Raw genomic sequence first — 18,606 nt, 5'->3', positions numbered from 1 at the left:
GCCAGCACTTGAGAGATGAGTGAGGCAGCCATGATGGTGTGAGTTGTGGCATTCAAACCTGCAACTTTGACAAATACAACCAAGGTCTTATTTCTTCAGGATCAGGTGCTGAAAATGAGATGTCATTTTCTTTCCCCCTCTCTACAGAAGCTGTGGATGGTATCGCATCAATGACAGGCCTAGGTCAAATCCCAATGACTTCTAGAAACAGGCTTGGAGCACCCCTTAATCCAAATGCACAGGCTCTGAACTCAAGGAAGATCCGTTTCAACTGGCTACCTCCTCCTGGCAAAGTTGCAGGGTACAAGGTATGGTGAGCTAGACAGTAAGGACTGCCTAGTGTGTGGGGGGATACTATCCTACTTAACTCACATACCAAGGTCAGTCCAGAATGGCTCCACAGAGGACCAGTGCAATCCTGTCCTCCGCTATGCTGCTACTACTGGATGCTGCTGCTTTCTGCATGCGCTGTGTTATGGCTGGAACATTCACTCTGACAGCTCCATGTTCCTTGAACACATGAACACACAAAGCTGCCTTATGCTGACCCTTGGTCCATCAAAGTCTACTCTGACCGGCAGTGGCTCTCCAGAGTCTCAGGCAGATCATCTACCTGCCTAGTCCCTTTAACTGAAGATGCTGGGGATTGAACCTGGGACCCCTTGCATGCCAAGCAGATGCTCTACTATGCCACAGCCCCTCCCCTTGAAGCAATCCTTCCCCAAGTTAGCTTGAAATGGACTCATATAGGTCAAAGGGATTGTGTTTTGAATCTATCTGATCACCTTCCACTGTACAGAGAAAGAATGGAAACTGGCTTGACAATGGGTTGGATCCATATCAGTTTTTTACGATAACAGAAGTCACTTCCATCAGCAGAATGTAACTTTTCTACCTACCTCCCCCCTGCTGTAGTCCACTGATCTCCCCAAAATGCTGCTTCTGGGAGGCAGGAGGCCCTCAGTGATGGCATAAGGGGCAAATCAAGGATGTGCAGCAGGAAGGAGGAATTGGTAGAAATTACACCTTCCTTCCATTAGCGGAAAATTTAGTCTGGGTCCAACCCAATGAAGCTACAGATATGGATTTTAATCCTGTGAGCCTTAAGGTGATAAAAGTGGACAGAAGGGCAAAATTCCTTTATGAACCATTAGCTAGATTCATCAAGGTTTGATACTTCAGGTTTTCACCAACGAAGTTTTCATGCATCGAGCATTATGAATGTCCTTTGTAAAGCTCTGGTGTATCAACCTAGATCTGTGGTATATCTTTGCCATTGTATGAATGTGTGGATCTTCTAAAAGGGGAGATATCCTTTACTTTCTACTGGGAAAATCTTGTTTTGACTGGGAACTTACCTTAATTAAGGGACACTTTTTATTTTTGGTGCCGTCAAGTCATAGCTGACATGGCAAACCTGTAGGGTTTTCGAGGCAAGAGAGGTTTGGAGACGGTTTGCCATTGCCTGCCTCCACATTACAGCCCTAGTGTTCCTTGGAGGTTACCCATCCAAATACTAACCAGGGTTGACCCTGCTTAGCTTCTGAGATCTGACAAGATCAGGCTAACCTGGGGCTGTCCAGGTCAGGGCAAGGGACACTTCTAGTGAGATTAAATTGCTCACTGTGGCTTAAGAAAGGGACAGCATTTGAGGAGTTTCTCTTTGGGCTGCAGGTGAAATACTGGATCCAAGGGGACCCTGAATCGGAAGCCCACCTGCTGGATTCCAAAGTGCCTTCAGCAGAGCTCGCCAACTTGTACCCCTACTGTGATTATGAGATGCAGTCCTGTGCCTACACTGCTACAGATGAGGGGCCTTACTCTGAAGTGGTTCACTGCCGTACACTTGAGGAAGGTAAGTTGGTGTATTCCACAACAAACCAGAAAGCTGTTTGAACAGAACCCCTCATTAGTCTTTGCCAGGGGTCTGCAAACTGCAGCTCCTGAGCCGCATGCGGCTCTTTGGCCCGTTGAGTGCAGCTCTCCGAACTTGGTTCGGAGCCCCTGCTCTCGCGCCCGCTCGCTCCGGCAGCTGGGCTGCGGAGCCGGCGCGCCAGAGAGAGAGAGAGAGAGAGAGAGAGAGAGAGAGAGAGAGCGTGAGAGAGCAGGCGAGCGGGCGCGCTGTCTCTCCCTCCCCCCCACCGTGGAGAATGGCCGGGTCCCCCTTTCCCTTGCCCTCAATGGTTGGGAGGCTAAAGCCTCCCCTCCCCTCTAGCCACGTGATTGCTGGGCGGGCGGCTAGGCGGTTCCTCCCCCCCGCCTATCAGCTGTTGGGCGGGGCGGGCTTCCTTCGGTAGACCTGGCCTCCAGCTGAGTCCCATTGGGAGGCCATGTCTACCCACTGGCTTTCTTGGCGGTAGACCTGGACTCCGAGGAGGGGAAAAAGTCCCCCTTCAGAGGCCAGGTCTACCAATTGGCTTCTATGGGCCTCCGGAGGCCAGGTCTACTGCCAAGAAAGCCAGTGGGTAGACCTGGCCTCCCAATGGGACTCAGCCAGAGGCCAGGTCTACCAATAGGCTTTTATGGCAGTAGACCAGGCCTCCAGACGAGGACTCCAGACGGGGAGGGGGAAATGGCAGGGACTTACAATTTAATTTTTATCAATAAATAAGATCACTATTAAGTATGATATCAAGTTTTATTCAGTGTACCTATAGTTTAATTAAGACTTAAAACTTTAATTAAAGTTTATCAAGTTAATAAACAGTGTACCTACCTATATAGTTTAAGTTTAAGAAATTTGGCTCTCAAAAGAAATATCAATCGTTGTACTGTTGACATTTGGCTCTTTTGACTAATGAGTTTGCCGACCCCTGGTCTATGCCCCAGTCAAATACTAGCAGGGCTTTTTTTGTGGCACAACGCACACAGCACCAGCTTCTTTTTGGGGGGGCCTGCCAAGCAAGTCCTGAGGGAGGAATTGGTGGAAATCAGTGCAACCTTATATATGAGTTGTATCTTACAAAATAAGCACTGAGTATTGGTATGGTATCTCTACGTCTTTGTTATGTTTTATCAGCTCTATAGGAATTCAGTACTAGCTGCTGTAATATCATGCACAAACTCTGCCCAACTTCATGGTTTTATATAATTTGTTCTCTAATTTATCTGGACTTCAAAGTTTTGAATGTTCCAATTTTTACATTTTTATAAGCATGTTTGTATGAGGCAGATCTATGTGATGCTTTAATTTCCCTTTCATGTTAAGTTTTGGGGTGAAAAACCACCTTTCTCTCAAGGCATCCTTCTCCAAAATGAACAAACAAAAACCTGATCAATACAACAATCTGAACTTACATCCTTATGTCGACTGACACTCTAACTTCCAGAAGCATTAGATAAAATTTTAAGGTATTGGTCCTCCATTGGTGGAGGAAGACACCCTGGGTGGTTTTATAAGATCTGACTTAAAATTACCATATTGAATTTAAGTTGAGATGTCATGTTATGCTTGCCAGGTTTAATATTCTTCCATCAGCCATTTTATATGGCAGATATAGAGAATTCCTGTCAGCGACAGAGGTTGTCCATGCACGGTTGGTGTACACTTAATTCATGTCTTACTGTACTGTAAGTTTTACTTGAGGCCGAGGAATGTTTATATCAGACCCTTGTTGTCAAGTGCTCAGAGCTTCTCAGACCAGCAGTTGGTGGTGTATCTTTTATAAGACAGAAATTATTTTATTACTCAACAAGTAGCCAGATACCTGCGAGCTGTATCAAGGATACACAAACTGCTGGTACGCGCTCCCAGATAATGTTACTAACAATGTCATTTTAATGCTTATATAGACTATTTGGTTTTTGTAATCTTGTTTTATAACTATGGTGTGGTAAATGCCTAATAAAGGTGGTGATGATGATATGTGACATCTCATCCAGCTGGGTTCTCACTTTGTCTGTGAACGAGATGAACCCAATATTTCCCATTGTTTTGCTCTCAACCTTTGTAGTTCCCAGTGAGCCCGGACGCTTGGCTTTCAATGTAGTCTCCTCCACTGTGACACAGCTGAGCTGGGCAGAGCCGGCTGAGACCAATGGACTAATCACAGCCTATGAAGTCACCTATGGACTTGTCAATGAGGAAAACCGTAAGCATAGATTCTGTTTATTATTCTTACCATGCAGCCATCCTGAGAGCTGTGAACTGGTCAACATCCTTTTAAAAACAATTACTCAGTTATGAGTGTTTAGTGCACCAATGGAGATTGCTATTCTTGAGTCTTGCAGTAATAGAACTGGATCCAGTACAAACCTCTCTGTCCCTCTGACAAAGGAAATGCCTTGTCTTATTCTAGGTGGAGGTACTCATAGTTATACTGATGGGAAATAATCTTTCTTATAGAACTAGCCATAAGAAAACCAGGCAAGTCCTTCAAACGTGACAGCGTTACTTTATACTATGTGAGCAGTATTGTGCCCTGAACATAAAATCATTATCCTTTTGCATTAAAATATGTATCTTTTTGCCAGGAATTATGCTGTTTTCCGTCTTTTGTCAAAATAGCTTTTTCTTGTCTTGTTTCTATGTTTTGTTAATTACGACCATAGATGGGATATGATCTACCACATGCATCTCTTTCTCAAGCACCAATCATGTTGCTCAAGATCATTCATGTCAATGGCGCTTGGGCAAAACTGTATTATATCCATCAATAGACAAGCACAAGCTAACACTTGTTTCAAAAGCAATGTTTGAAAAAAGAAAAATGTGCCTTTAAAATGGACAATTAAGTATTACATCCACAGTGCATTTGGTACCTTATTGGGATGGCATAGTTTAGAATTATGAATAAATAAAAAACCAACTCAAGATGCAAGAAACAGCGATCCCCATAAAATCACTTTTCTTTGCTTTACAAAGATCTTATGCTCGTTCCAGAGAAAACCAGATGGAAAAGGGCACTTTGCACAGCTCGTATTGTGCATGAAGCAAATGTGTGTGACCCCTAAGATGCAGATGATGCAATATGAGAGGACAAACAGGCTAATTACTCTGCACTGCCATTGTGTCCATTTCCACAAGTAAAATGCTATGCACAAACGAAAATGAACCATCAGATCTGCTTTGCCAATCCACCTAGGATTCCTTTGTTACCTGCATACACTGAGATTCTGGGTGGGTTTGGAAGACAAAGCAATACATCTACTGTTTTACAAGCTGGAAGGGAGTTGCGTGTGAGGAACAGCTGTTCAACTCACATAATGCCTTTACGAGGCACAGATAACTGCTACTGGATTTGGGCAAGGGAATAATATTCTAGATTACTTTATGGTTATAATGGAGTAGTGAGGGAACTAGTGGAAGAGGATCTTGAACAACATGATGATATTAATATCTCCCTTTATTTTGAATATTGCCCAAAATATGATTACTTCCTATTAATGAGGTCTGCATAAATTTGCAGTTTCACTGGAGAAGTACTTTGGGCTTGTCCTATACTGGGGTTGCCAAGCTTTTTCTTCAATGAGAGCTACTTCTGAGTAATGAACAATATTCTAAGATACTCCCCCCAGCAGCATATTGCCAACATTTGTTATTTCCTTCTCCTACAAACAGAACATGGACTAGCACAGCTAAATAGCACAGAAAACAATCCTATGAAATATTTTTTTTAAAGCCTAAAGCAGAACTTTTCATCGTATTTTCCTGAGGGGTTTCTTGGGCTATTGTGAATTATCAGTAGCTCACAATCTGCTTGTGAGATTGCCAGATCCCTCTTTGCCAGAGGCAAGAGGTTTTTGGGGTGGAGCCTGAGAAGGGCAGGGTTTGAGGAGGGGAGGGACTTCAATGCCATAGAGTCCAATTGCCAAAGCGGCCATTTTCTCCAGGTGAACTGATCTCTATCGGCTGGAGATCAGTTGAAATAGTAGGAGATCTCCAGCTAGTACCTGGAGGTTGGCAACCCTAACTTATTGGAGACCACTCTTCAGCCTTCAGTTAATCAGAAGCTGGTTAACTTAAATGCAGAAGTAGCCATTACAAGTAGAAAAGTATTACATACAAATTTGCTTGCAGGACCTATTGGGCCAGTAAAGAGAGTCCTGGTGGAGGAACCAAAGAAGAGGATGGTTCTGATTGAAAACCTACGGGAATCGCAGCCCTATCGCTACACAGTGAAGGCCAAGAATGGAGCCGGCTGGGGTCCCGAGAGAGAAGCTACTATTAACTTGGCCACACAACCCAAGCGCCCCATGTCCAGTGAGTTATTATCATCGCTTCCTGCAATAATCATGCAATTGATTTTGTTGTGTATACTCAAGATGTCTTTCTTTGAATTTGCCCTTTTATTCTGGGGATATTTCACCAGTATATTTTGTACCTGGGGAAAATGTACTTCTTCCCTCAGTTGGCCCATTCGTTAGTTGTTATTGGGATATGTAACTGTTTATTATTATCTGTGATATAATTCCAAACAAGTAATACAATTTTCCTGCAATGCCCTAATCATTTTATTATTTTTAATGTTAAAAACAGTTTATGTCCTTAGCTCTTATGACCACTCCTACTGTTCAACCCCAGTGCTGAATCTACCTTATTTAAAAAATGAAAGAGTTACACCTTTGACACCAGATTACTAGATGCACTGGATCAAGCCTTATGAACACACATGAACACATGAAGCTGCCTTATACTGAATCAGACCATTGGTCCATCAAAGGCAGTATTGTCTACTCAGACAGGCAGCGGCTCTCCAGGGTCTCAGGTTGAGGTCTTTCTCATCACCTACTTGCCTGCTCCCCTTAACTGGAGATGCCAGGGATTGAACCTGGGACCTTCTGCGTGCAAAGCAGATGCTCTACCACTTAGCCACAGCCCCCTTGCAGGACCTATTGTGCTGGTATCATGTAAAAAATAAAACGTGCCTTAGGGCTCCAGCGCATTTGAATGTGCAACAAGGCCCTAATAGTGCTTTTTGTCTCCTTCCAGTTCCCATCATCCCTGATGTGCCAATAATTGATGCCGAAGGGGGAGAGGACTACGACAGCTACCTGATGTACAGCGCAGACGTCCTGCGCTCACCGTCTGGCAGCAAACATCCTAGCGTCTCTGACGATTCTGGTACAGTTCACTGCTGCAATTGTCAAAAATGGAAGGGGAGGGACCTTTTGAAGCTTTTATGGCTGAACCTTCTCAGATGTCCTTCTTTAATGAACTGAAGGAGGCCAAAGTAAGCACAGAAAGGCCAGTCAAATTTGTAGGGATTTAAAGAGCAGTTTTCTAGCCACATTGCAAATGGAATGACTTTTCTTCCTTATTTTGGGGCAAAGAAAAACTTTTAAAGCCTCTCTAGTATCTGACATCTTCTGCCTCTAATTCGTTTGTATTCTCACCCAAGGAACAGGGTAAACTCAGCATTCACTCGGAAGCCCTGTTAAAATCTATGTACTATGCTGTAGTTTCTATGCTCTGTGCTTGGTGAAAAGTGCTGTGAAGTCACAGCCAAGTTATGGCGACCCTGTCTAGGCAAGAGACTAACAAAGGTGATTTGCCATTGCCTGCCTCAGTGTAGCAACCCTGGACTTTATTGGTGGTCTCCCATCCAAGTACTGACCTGGGCCACCCTGCTTAGCTTTTGAGATCAGATGAGACTGGGTTAGCCTGGGCCATCTAAGTCAGAGCACCCTATACTTAGAAGAAAAAGAAGAAGAGTTGGTTTTTATATGCCGACTTTCTCTACCACTTAAGGGAGACTCAAACCGGCTTACAATCACCTTCCCTTCCCCACAACAGACACCCTGTGAGGTGGGTGGGGCTGAGAGAGTTTGACTAGCCCAAGTCACCCAGCTGGCTTTGTTTGGAGGAGCAGGAACACAAATCCAGTTCACCAGATTAGCCTCCGCCGCTCATGAGGAGGAGTGGGGAATCAAACCCAGTTCTCCAGATCAGAATCCACCTCTCAAACCACCGCTCTTAACCACTACACCATGCTGGCTCTCTTATTCAAGTGAATTGTGTGATTAGGGCTATCTGCCGCTGTGCAGTTAAGTGCGCAATAGTGATGAATCCCAGCACCTTGCAGTGTTCAAGCATTAGGCCAAACAAAGGTTCTTACCATATGAACAAGTAAAGACCTTTGAACCAGTAAGCATGTAGTGTTACCAGTTGGCCATTGCCTGGGTCTTTCTTCAGTATCCTCTAGAGATGCACCATGGACTGATTCTGGATAACTGGCTCCAGGTATGGAGGATAGTCTTATCATGGCAGTGACTGTCTTTAAATAACGGAGTTATATTGTAGGTGATAAGGAGCTCCAACATAACAGCTATTGAGGCTCTGAGCTTGCTTTACATTACATCTTTACATTTCATAAAACATCCTGTCCACCAGGAATAGCATGGAAGGCATGTTTGGAGCTGCAGCAGGGGTGGGAGGGAGAAAGTCATGTTCCACAGGCAGAAGTCCTTCTATCTGCAGAAACATTCTAGCAGATCCAGCCCATTGTCTACAAGTGTGCAACTAGCAGAAAAAAAGATGGATTAAGTTGCCAACACATCAATGAGTGTGGCCAGAAAACTTGGAATGTTCAAGGGGCATGCATTGTGCCTCCTGCTACAGGAGGAGGCTAAAAGTCAGAATTATCTCAAGTCAATGGTCTTTTATGCATGCCTGTTTCACTCGCTGTCACCACTCTGACAACTTTGTGTCTTTGTGTTGATTATGCGTGCCGTTTCCGACCGTGAGAGGTCGCCTTGCTCTCGCCCTGTGTCTCCCCGCGTTTTGCTCACATTTTCAGAGACCTGTTTTATCTCGAATTTGAAAATGTGGGCAAAATGCGGGGAAACACAGGAGGAGAGCAAGGTGACCTCTGACAGTTGGAAACTGCATGTATAATCAACACAGACCCAATGTCATCAGAGAGGCGACGGCGAAGGAAACAGCCACGTTTAAAAGACCAATGTATCCTGAAAGAAATAACCTGTGATAGTGATTAGATTGAAGACTGAGCAATAGAACCTTTCTCCCAAACCTCACTAAAAGAAGCGATACAATATTCTAAATGCAAGACACCAGTGGATATGTTGAAACAAGTGGGAATTGTTTACATTGTACAATAACTGTCCCCACAAATTAAGAAATATTGACATAGACCACAGTCCACCAAAAAGTTAGGTATATAGAACCACTTCACTTAAGTATGTCTTGTTTAGCTAGCCACAGCAGGAATCACGAACATGTTCCATAATGGGACATGAGCCAGAGAGCAATAGCCCATTTATGATTTGTGCACATTGTTTTCCATATGCTTGCTTGTATTTGATGGCTGTTAAAGAATATATCATGTTGTACCAAAGTTTCATATTTCAGCCCTGTGTCCAATGAATAGACTTCCAGCAGGGGATATTTTCTTCTTGATTCTTTGTGAACATCTGGTGTTTATACACACCAGTTGAACTTTTCTATAGCTGTCACTTCAAATAATGTGGCAAGAGTCATAGTAGCAGATAGTCACCGTACCCTTTGATCTGTTCTGTACTAAGCTCATGACCTCTGTTGCAAGCATGGAGAAGCAGTCCCTCTCCTGACTTGCCTATTTCTTTCAATGAAATGAATGGAAATGCAATAGTTTTGGGTGCAAATTTGAGTGTGCATGGATTTCTGTCCCTTCTCCTCTTTAAACTACTTACTACAACTGTGGTTCAATTTCAGTTGAACCATTCATTTGACTTTGTGGAGGGCACATGGCAAAAACCATACTTGTATATAGTTACTTGTATACATGAACACATGAAGCTGCCTTATACTGAATCAGACCCTTGGTCCATCAAAGCTAGTATTGTCTACTCTGACCAGCAGCGGCTACCCAGGGTCTCAGGCAGAGGTCTTTCACATTACCTACTTGCCTAGTCCCTTTAACTGGAGATGCCGGGGACTGAACCTGGGACCTTCTGTATGCCAAGCAGATGCTCTACCACTGAGCCACAGCCCCTCCCCTAATTCCTCTGCAAAAAATTGATCCACATAGAGAAAACAGAGGTATTTTATGCATGGCTGTTTAATTCGCCATCACCCCTTCAACAACTTCGGGTCTTGGTTGTGATTATGCATACTGTTTCTGACCGTCAGAGGTCACCATGCTCTCCCCCTGTGTTTCCCAGTGTTTTGCCCACGTTTTCAGGGACCTGTTTTATCTTAAATCTTTCCGGACGTCAGAGGTCACCTTGCTCTCCCCCTGTGTTTCCCTGCGTTTTGCCTGCGTTTTCAGGGACCTGTTTTATCTCAGATCTGAAAATGTGGGCAAACTGTGGGGAAACGCATGAGTAGAGTGGGACGACCTCTGACAGTTGGAAATGGCACGCATAATCAAAACAAAGACCCGAAGTCATCAGAGGGGTGGCCATGAGGGAGACAGCCATGCATAAAAGACCATTGAAGCCACACAGGAAGCATATGATCAGCTCAACAGCCTGCTAATATATGTAATTTTGACAGATGGTTGATTTCAACAAAGAATGGTTCTGGGCCTTATTTGCTGCCACCTACTCTTTTCTGGAAGCCTGAAGCCCAGATATATCATGCAAGAAGCAGAGCTATAGCCATTCATTGTTTCATGTGCATAGAGGACATCTCTTCTTACATAGTCCTGGGGCTGAGTCCTAGCATTAAAACCCTGGGGAGATGCTAAGCCACAACTGGTGGCCTATAGTACTAGTTATTTAATCATTTTATTCTGGGAATTGTTGATCTTAAAATAGAACAAACATGCCCCATCTCACCCAAATCAAGTGGCTAAGATAACAAAGATAGTTTTGGTTGCTGTTCTTGTACTTGCCTTCTGGATTCAATCTCAGGCAGGTGTTTCCATTTCAAACTCAGCCCTAATAGCCACACATTTCAAAAACCTGAAGCAGACAAGTTCTGTGATCTCTTTGACCTCATTGAACCTTTAGATTTGGATAGAATCTTTTAAGGCAACTCCATGTGCGCCCACACTCAAAAAGCTTGTTCATGGAAGCAACCTAGTGAACACATATTGTAGAAGTCCCGATAAAAAGACTAACATAAGATACATATGCAAACTCCATGGCATGTGGAGAGCTCTCTTGACCAAGTTAAAAGGTAAATGCTACAAATGAGATCAGTGTGTTGATATCACAACACTCATTTTGTTTCTGCACCAAAAAACTTTCAAGGTGGTTCCTCCCAAAAAGAAAGTATTTCAGACATTAAAACCACCATAAGCATTATCAAAACATGTTGATTTTAAAATGTTAGTATGGCTTAAGGGTGTGTTGAGATTTCTGTTTTTTAGGATAGTTTGCTACTACCTGGCCATCCGTTGCTTAGTACATATGCCTACTTGAGGCTGCCTCCCTAGCTGCTAAGGAAGATGGTACATCAAAGACAGTTCACCAGCACTGTGTTTAATTTGGCGGGCTCTGCCCTATATGAACTTCCATGACAGTTTGGAGTTCTTATAGCCTAACATAATCCTAAAACCAAGATCTGATACTGTAAGCCTGCCAGGAGTCAGAGCTGGGATTTTGCTCTGTTTGGTACCTTTAACACGGCCCAGACCCTGAAAAAGGCCCTTTTATACCAGTGCTTTCAGCTAGCACCATAATCTTTTGATTTTTTTAAATAGGCAAATGCTCCTGTACAGCTATGCATGTAAAATATTTGTGCGTACATGACACTGAAATTCTGTAGTTCTTAGGGCTCAGAATGCAGAGATACAGGAAAGCCAGTAGTTAGAACTTAATATGGAATGGGTCAGTTTCTCGACAGGAGTAACTACTCACAGTTGGCATTCTCAGGCTGAAATGCTATGCACACTTGCTTGGGGGTAAATTCCTCTGAATTTGGTGGGACTTACTTCTGCTGACAAAACATGCATAAAATGTCTGAGGCAAAGAAATAAATCGACATGTGGTAGGTAGCAAGCAACGAAGGTTTGATAGTGTGCTTGGTGCCAATGGGAAAGCCTGAGTCATCCATTCCTGTTCCCAGTTACCAGCCATGCCTAAGGTTGCTGGGGTAAAAAGAGGACTCAACACTTGGTCCATGATGCTACCCTTAGAGTGATGCTTGCTTGGCTTTGTTGAATTGGAGGAGGCAAGTGCTGTTGCTGATCTCTGTGGCCTCAGGTGTGTCAGGGAATGTCTGGGTGTAAAGCCTGCAGCCAGCTTGCAGGTGGCGGCTTGCCTACTTTGTGCCCCTTCTCGTACCCTCACCACTCTTCACCCTGTGCCAACACAAGTGCTTCACTTGTTCCAAAAGGCTCTCGATGGAAACATGTGCAGCTGCTGGGGGAGGAGCTGGACCTTCGCCACGTCGCCTGGAGGCTCCCAGCAGAATTGATTCTTCGTCACTCGGACAGCAGCTGCTTTTCCTCGGATGCAGAGGGTCTCCTCCATGAGGGGAGCACCCACTCTGAGCTAGTGGACAGTGACGCAGCCAGCGGCAGTCTGCCAAGAAGTGGGACTCCCCGGCCCCAACCAGGTGAAGGACGACTGCCTCCCCAGTCACTGTCATGCCTCTCGTCCTCCTCCTCCAAGGGTCTGCAGTCAGGTTTTAGCCTCTCCGTTCCCATAGGCATACAGTGATGTTGGCACAGGATATTTGGCCATCTGTAGTAGAGCCTGCATGCAATATGTTGTTGCGATCTGTTTTGGTATACTTAAGGAAGCACCAAAGTAATCACTTCTGGCACGGAACAGGAAACTGCAAAAAGGCTACCATCTGCAGAAGGCACGGATTGTTTTAGAGCAAAGAAAAACGAAATAAATTTTAAAAAGCAAATGGAAAAGAGCATTCTCTGTAGCCCTCCAGCGAAAGATATATTGGAAATCAACATCAGCGATGGCAGAGCTCAAATTTGCCTGCCCTGTGAGTTGGATGTTAAAAAGAGTAGTTTTTAATATTTTTAAAGACTTTTAAAAATGAACTTCCTGAAGTGGGAATTAAGGTTTTGAAAATGGAATTAGTGGGAATATAAACGTTTTCTAGGTGTTTTGGACAGGGTAACTGGTCTTCCAGAAGCAAATTCGGTAGAAGAAATAAGGGATAATTTAAAGCTCCTTGTTAAGGGATCCCTCTGAAATGTCATCAGAGACCTAAAAATGGAAGAATGCCTTCCTGGATCAGACCTAAATTATCTAGTCCTGTTGTCTGCTTCCAGTGGCAGACAGAAAGTTCACAAGCAGTGCATGTGAATGTGATGGCCATCCCCGTTTCCCCCCTAACATCGGGTTCCCAGAGATACAGTCCTCTGCATATGGAAGCTCCATTTTAGCTGTTATGCCTGCTAGCTATTGGTAGATTTTTTACATGGATTTGTCTAAGAAGTTTCATAATGGGCTTAATCAACTTATATGGTAATGTCTCCTCCTGCTCCCGAAGTCTGAAACCAAGTCTTAACCTCCGTAATGGTTGTTTTAACTGCATTTGTACATTAACGGCTTTAACAGTATTTTCTTTCCAGGATTTTCACATAAAATCCATTCAGTGGTAGAACATATGAAGCCACCACCTTATCTGAGCATCTCTCTTTGTTCTATCTGTTTTCTGGATCAGATCATTTGGTTCTTAACAAAACCTTGCTATGGCTGGGCCCTGCTGCACTTGCCACAACCTTAGGCCTTCAGTTCAAGGAGGTAAACCGTTAGGACCATCAGTAGTTCTGAATCTCCAAAATGTATAGAGAACAAGATAAAGTTCTATACTGGAACATTTCAAAATCTCTATGATGTAGTGTCTCAACTTAGATTAATTCATACAGGGTGAATGCCCACAGACATAGCTAATGTTGCTAACCTTAATGAAAGGAACTCCTTTTTTTTTCAGAACACATGATGAATGGCCGGATGGATTTCACCTTCACCGGCGGAAGCTTGACTCGGACTGGAGCTTCTGGCTACAATTATCTAAGTCCACACATCCACCACGAGAGAAAGATAATGGGGACCTCCTCTCTGACCAGGGAGTACACCACAGTGTTGTCTGGGCAAGGTGAGTGTCTGGCTGAAGCTGCCCCGTACTGCTTTAGCAAGAAGGTTCTTCCTGTGTTATTCTCTGGAATCCTTCGTTCCAAAGCAACTTTTTCTTCTTCTCTGCTGTATTAGTTCTACATTTGCAGTGGTTGCAGAACATACATTTGGTCCAGATGCTGCTAATAACTGCATAAGAAAACCATGCTGGATCAGACCAGGGATCCCTATTGTTTACATTCTTCTTTCCAGCAGTGGCCAGCTAGATGGCCCCTGAAAGCCCTTCACACCAGCGCATGAAAGCAACAGTCCTCCCATGGCTGTTCAGTCCCCCAGTAACTCATATTCCAAAGTATATTGCCTCTGCACTTGGAGGTTCTGTTTAGCTATTAAAGCTAATGGGCATTGACAGACCTCCCTCCCTTAATTTCTCTGCTTCCTTTTAAATAGCTCTAAATGACTTAAAATATATTAATCTTCCAAAGGCATTATGATAAAAATAAGGATTTTCTTTTGGGGGGGATTGGTTTCCTAGGATTTGCTAAATGGAATTTGTCTTTTCCACTGTCCCAGCACTCTGAATCCAAATTTTACATTTAGGTATCCATCACTGCCCCAAGATCTCTTTCCTGGATAGTCACAGCCAATTCTTCTGCTTACTGACAAGAAGAAATTCTACATATTTCTCTTGTCATTTATATAATGGAATTTTGTCTCCATTCTAGAAACGAAACTATTTTTTGTTTCCTTTGTTATTGAGATGTGGTCTCATAACTGACACGAGGAAGTTGCTTATTTGGTGAGGGTTCAGCTTATTACACGTCAGCTGTAAAGCAGTCATTTGCTTCTGTTACCAGCTCCCTGTTGGTTAGCGAGAAAATATTTTAACACATGTCAAGACTTTCATACAGACACCCATATCAGGGCTGGTTTTTACTTGATCATCACACTAGAAATGCTCTCTCTCTCTCTCTCTCTCTCTCTCCTTCTCTCTCTCTCTCTCTCTCTCACACACACACACACTCCCTATCTGTCTGGATATGGTGTTTCAGGGTGTGCCGTGAAGGTGAACCAGTATGGATTGCTAATAAGGAAATGACCTAAGTGGTATCTCCCATCTTCTTCTTCAAGCCCCATGAGATAGACAGCACTCATAGAAATTTAAGTTATTTTCTCCCCCTGAGTTCCAAGGGGGAAGAGTCTCGTTCTCACGTTATTTCTTATACTAAGAAGGGGATTCTCTTTCTTCTAAATCCCCAAAGTTTCCACTGTCCATGTGGCTGGCATATGTGACTTTTCTCATACCTGCATGACTACCTTCTACCTTTAAGTGTCTGGTATACCCAGCATAAGGGTCGAAAGGGCAAGCTTTTCCTGTAGACTGCTCTCTGTGCGTGATGCTGTGTCTGGCATTGGTGCTCTAGTCTCTTCTGGTGTCTTCAATGGTGCTTCTTTCTGTCTCTCCGTTTTGCCCTATCCTGTGTAGACTATTCAAGGAGGATAGTCCCTCCCATACATGAAGATGCTGGGAGGATGATCCTGACGCCACAGGCTGAGGGCTTCAGGAGCAGGGCGAGCATGAAGGGTTACCATGACAGCAGTGACGCTCGAGATTCTATAGTCATGACTGATGGGCCCTCTTGGATTTCTAAATACCTAGGTACAGCAAATGGCAAAGCATTGCTAATTGTCTTCCTCAATGCGTGCCCCAACTACAGTCAACTCATCCCATAACTAGCCAACCTATCCATGTTATGGAGTCCCTCAGCCCTTCACCAGCTTTACATACATCTGTCTGTGCATGTGCCAATATGGTCTAAATCTCCATCCAACCCATCCTGCTTCTTCACTATATGAACTGTCATTGGTAAGCTGCTTTGTCATTTTACTCTCAACAGCACCTATCCAAGCTGGTTAACGCTCTGCCTTCACAAGGTGTTCTCACCATCATCCACGTTTCATCCTTAAGCTTTATGACATCCTTAATTTTTGTGTTTGTGTCTCCAACAGCCTTTCATTGAGAAGTGACAGGGAGAACATTGCAAAATGTCCCTCTTGAAACTGATACGCATTAACCAACGGTTGTTAAGAAACTGTTCTTGCCATTAGCTCCTTTAATGATCATAGATATCTTCCATGCTTAGAATTTCTGCCCTTTGCTGAGAAGATGATACTGTTCAATGGGATGGATGAAGGTGGAAGCCGCAGGTTCCCAGCTACCAGTAATTCAGTTTTAGGGCTTGTGCAGATAATACTTTATTTGGGAGATGATTACGAGTGTGAAACTGTTGTGTGGCAGGATGTATAAATGCCTCCCTTCCATTGAAGATAGCCAGCACTCAAGTAGCATTTTGATGGTACGGTTATATTGGGTCATACTTTTGACATCACTGGTTGCAGACAAAGACTTTTTCAACCCCTTCTTTCCTGCATGCTCGTAACATCTTTGTCATGGATTCCCACCCCCTAGATTTTTTATTTAAAAAAGAATACACACTTATTTTGTCCTTTAAAAAAATAAAACAATGCAAAGGTATATGTAGTAAATGAGGTAATGCTTTCAGGTTAGATCTTACCAGCTTCGCCCGTGGTACAAGAGAGGGAGGAAGAGTCACTTTTGATTTTTGGCAAGTTTATGATGGAAATTATGGCACCCATATGGACAAAACAGATCAGCTCCTTCATGCACATGCGGAAAAGCTGGTGACCCTTCTGTTCCCAATTAAAAGGAAAAGGCTGCATATATTACTGTGTTTTATTTTGGGAAGGCAAAAAGGTTTTACTCCAATTGCAAGTAGCTCTTTCTGGAACCAGGCTGTCTCTCTTCCCATATATTAGGCGTTTCTGTGCAATTGCTGCAGGTTCCAGGGCTATTTCTAGCATAGCTCTAACTGGAGAGGCATTTTAATTGTACCAAAACAGATTACATAAGGTGGCTTACATAAATCATTAATTAAAAGCACATGATTTTTCACCATTTCTTTAGGCACTTTCCCCCTGTCTTTCTTCCCAATAGTGATCCAAAGCGGCTTACAAAAATAGCAAAATACAATTTAAAAAATCCAGAGAAAGATTTAGGTAAACGAAGGGACAAGTTAATACCATGAATTTAGGGTTGCCCACCTCCAGGTACTAATCTCCTGCTACTGCAACTGATCTCCAGCCGATAGAGATCAGTTCACCTGACTACTCTGGCAAATGGACTCTATGGCATTGAAGTCCCTCCCCTCCCCAAACCCTTCCCTCCTCAGGCTCCGCCCCCAAAATCTCCCACTGGTGGTGAAGAAAGACCTGGCAACCCTACGGGAATTGCACTCCTCTGAGCCAGCCTGGTGCATAGCGTTTCTACCCTGCTGCCAGCTCCCAGAGGGCCAGTCAGAAGTTACCTTGCCCTATGGTCAGTGCCTCAGCTGTGCATCTTTTCAGATGCTTCCTCTCCCGGTATCTCCCAGTGCGCTGGGCCATGGGCTAAGAGGCAACGGCTGGTTCCTTTGGGCCAGTTCAAGCTGAAAAAGACCTATTTAAAAGATGACCTGCAAGAAAGGGCTGAGGCAGGCCTTATGTTCCACTGGTTTCCACAAACTGGACTCTGAAAGCACCAGCCAGGCCTCCTGGACTGCTGCTTTCTGGCTCCGGAGGCTGAGCCCCAGCAGTGCTGTTGCTGCCATGGGCTCCAGGCTGAGCAGGCACACAAGCCCGCAGGAGGACCGGGCGTCTGGCCCTGGGAGGCCGGAGCAACGCCTGGGCTGCTTCCTGCTAGCCTCCCTGCTCCACGCCTCCTAAAAGCTGCCTGTCACGCTGAGGATGAGGGGACAGAGAGAGGGTTGCGGGGGTCCGGGGGGGCAGAAAGTTGCTGCCGCTGCTGCTATCAGGGCCAGGCAGTGACTCCTCCTGGAGGGGTAGGGTTACCAGGTCCCTCTTTGCCACCAGCAGGAGATTTTTGGGGCGGAGCCTGAGGAGGACGGGGTTTGGGGAGGGGAGGGACTTCAAGGCCATACAGTTCAATTCCCAAAGCGGCCATTTTTCTCCAGGTGATCTGATCACTATCGGCTGGAGATCAGTTGAATTAGCAGGAGATCTCCTGCTACTACCTGGCAGTTGGGAACCCTACTGCGGGGAGTTGACCCAGGCTCTGAAACACACCGGCAAGCACTCATGGCTGTTGCGAGGCTTAATTTTAAATTGGGACAAAGCAGGAAAGGGAAAACCTGGGAAAGTTTGAGAAGGAGGAGGGTTGATCCCACAGGCAGGAGACGACCATGCGTGTTGACTGGGGAGATTTGCTACATTTGTGGGAGAATCGCAGGACAAAATGGCCATGCGTTTTCGACCAATAGCAATTGTAAACTGAGGATGATCCTTCAAAGCTGCTGGCAGTTGCTTTGCTAGGCATGCTGCTACCAGGAACTCCCTATCTGTGAGTTTTTTTGACTCACGGGAACAACAAAATATGCCTGGGAGTTCTTGGTGAATTGGTAGTGAATAATCTGGGCTTTCCCCATAACCAAACCTTTGTGTTGACAGCACTGACCTTGACCCCAGTACCACTCTGTTTCTTGTGCAGGCATCTCAGGGCAAGCCACACACTCCAGGGAGCATTATGCCCTCCCACAGAAAGCCAGGGGCCGCACTCACTCTGAAGAAGTCTGTGAAGCACTGAGCAGCCTGGACACA

At 44.6% G+C, this 18,606-nt stretch overlaps 1 protein-coding gene across 1 annotated transcript in view; it reads left to right on the top strand.

The window, feature by feature from the left end:
• ITGB4 (integrin subunit beta 4) overlaps positions 1-18,606 on the top strand; it is a 101,262-nt gene that overhangs the window by 68,069 nt on the left and 14,587 nt on the right. The window contains exons 28-35 of the mRNA XM_056858023.1: positions 148-308; positions 1,675-1,855; positions 3,954-4,091; positions 6,020-6,202; positions 6,932-7,063; positions 12,224-12,445; positions 13,790-13,954; positions 15,419-15,592. Of these exons, the coding sequence (XP_056714001.1) occupies positions 148-308; positions 1,675-1,855; positions 3,954-4,091; positions 6,020-6,202; positions 6,932-7,063; positions 12,224-12,445; positions 13,790-13,954; positions 15,419-15,592 (1,356 nt within the window). The remainder of the gene's footprint in view (positions 1-147; positions 309-1,674; positions 1,856-3,953; positions 4,092-6,019; positions 6,203-6,931; positions 7,064-12,223; positions 12,446-13,789; positions 13,955-15,418; positions 15,593-18,606) is intronic.

Source organism: Euleptes europaea, chromosome 1, assembly GCF_029931775.1.
Source record: "Euleptes europaea isolate rEulEur1 chromosome 1, rEulEur1.hap1, whole genome shotgun sequence".
Classification (NCBI taxonomy): Eukaryota; Metazoa; Chordata; class Lepidosauria; order Squamata; family Sphaerodactylidae; genus Euleptes; species Euleptes europaea.
Note: the sequence above shows the minus strand (reverse complement) of the source record. Positions and strands in the feature narration are given on the sequence as shown.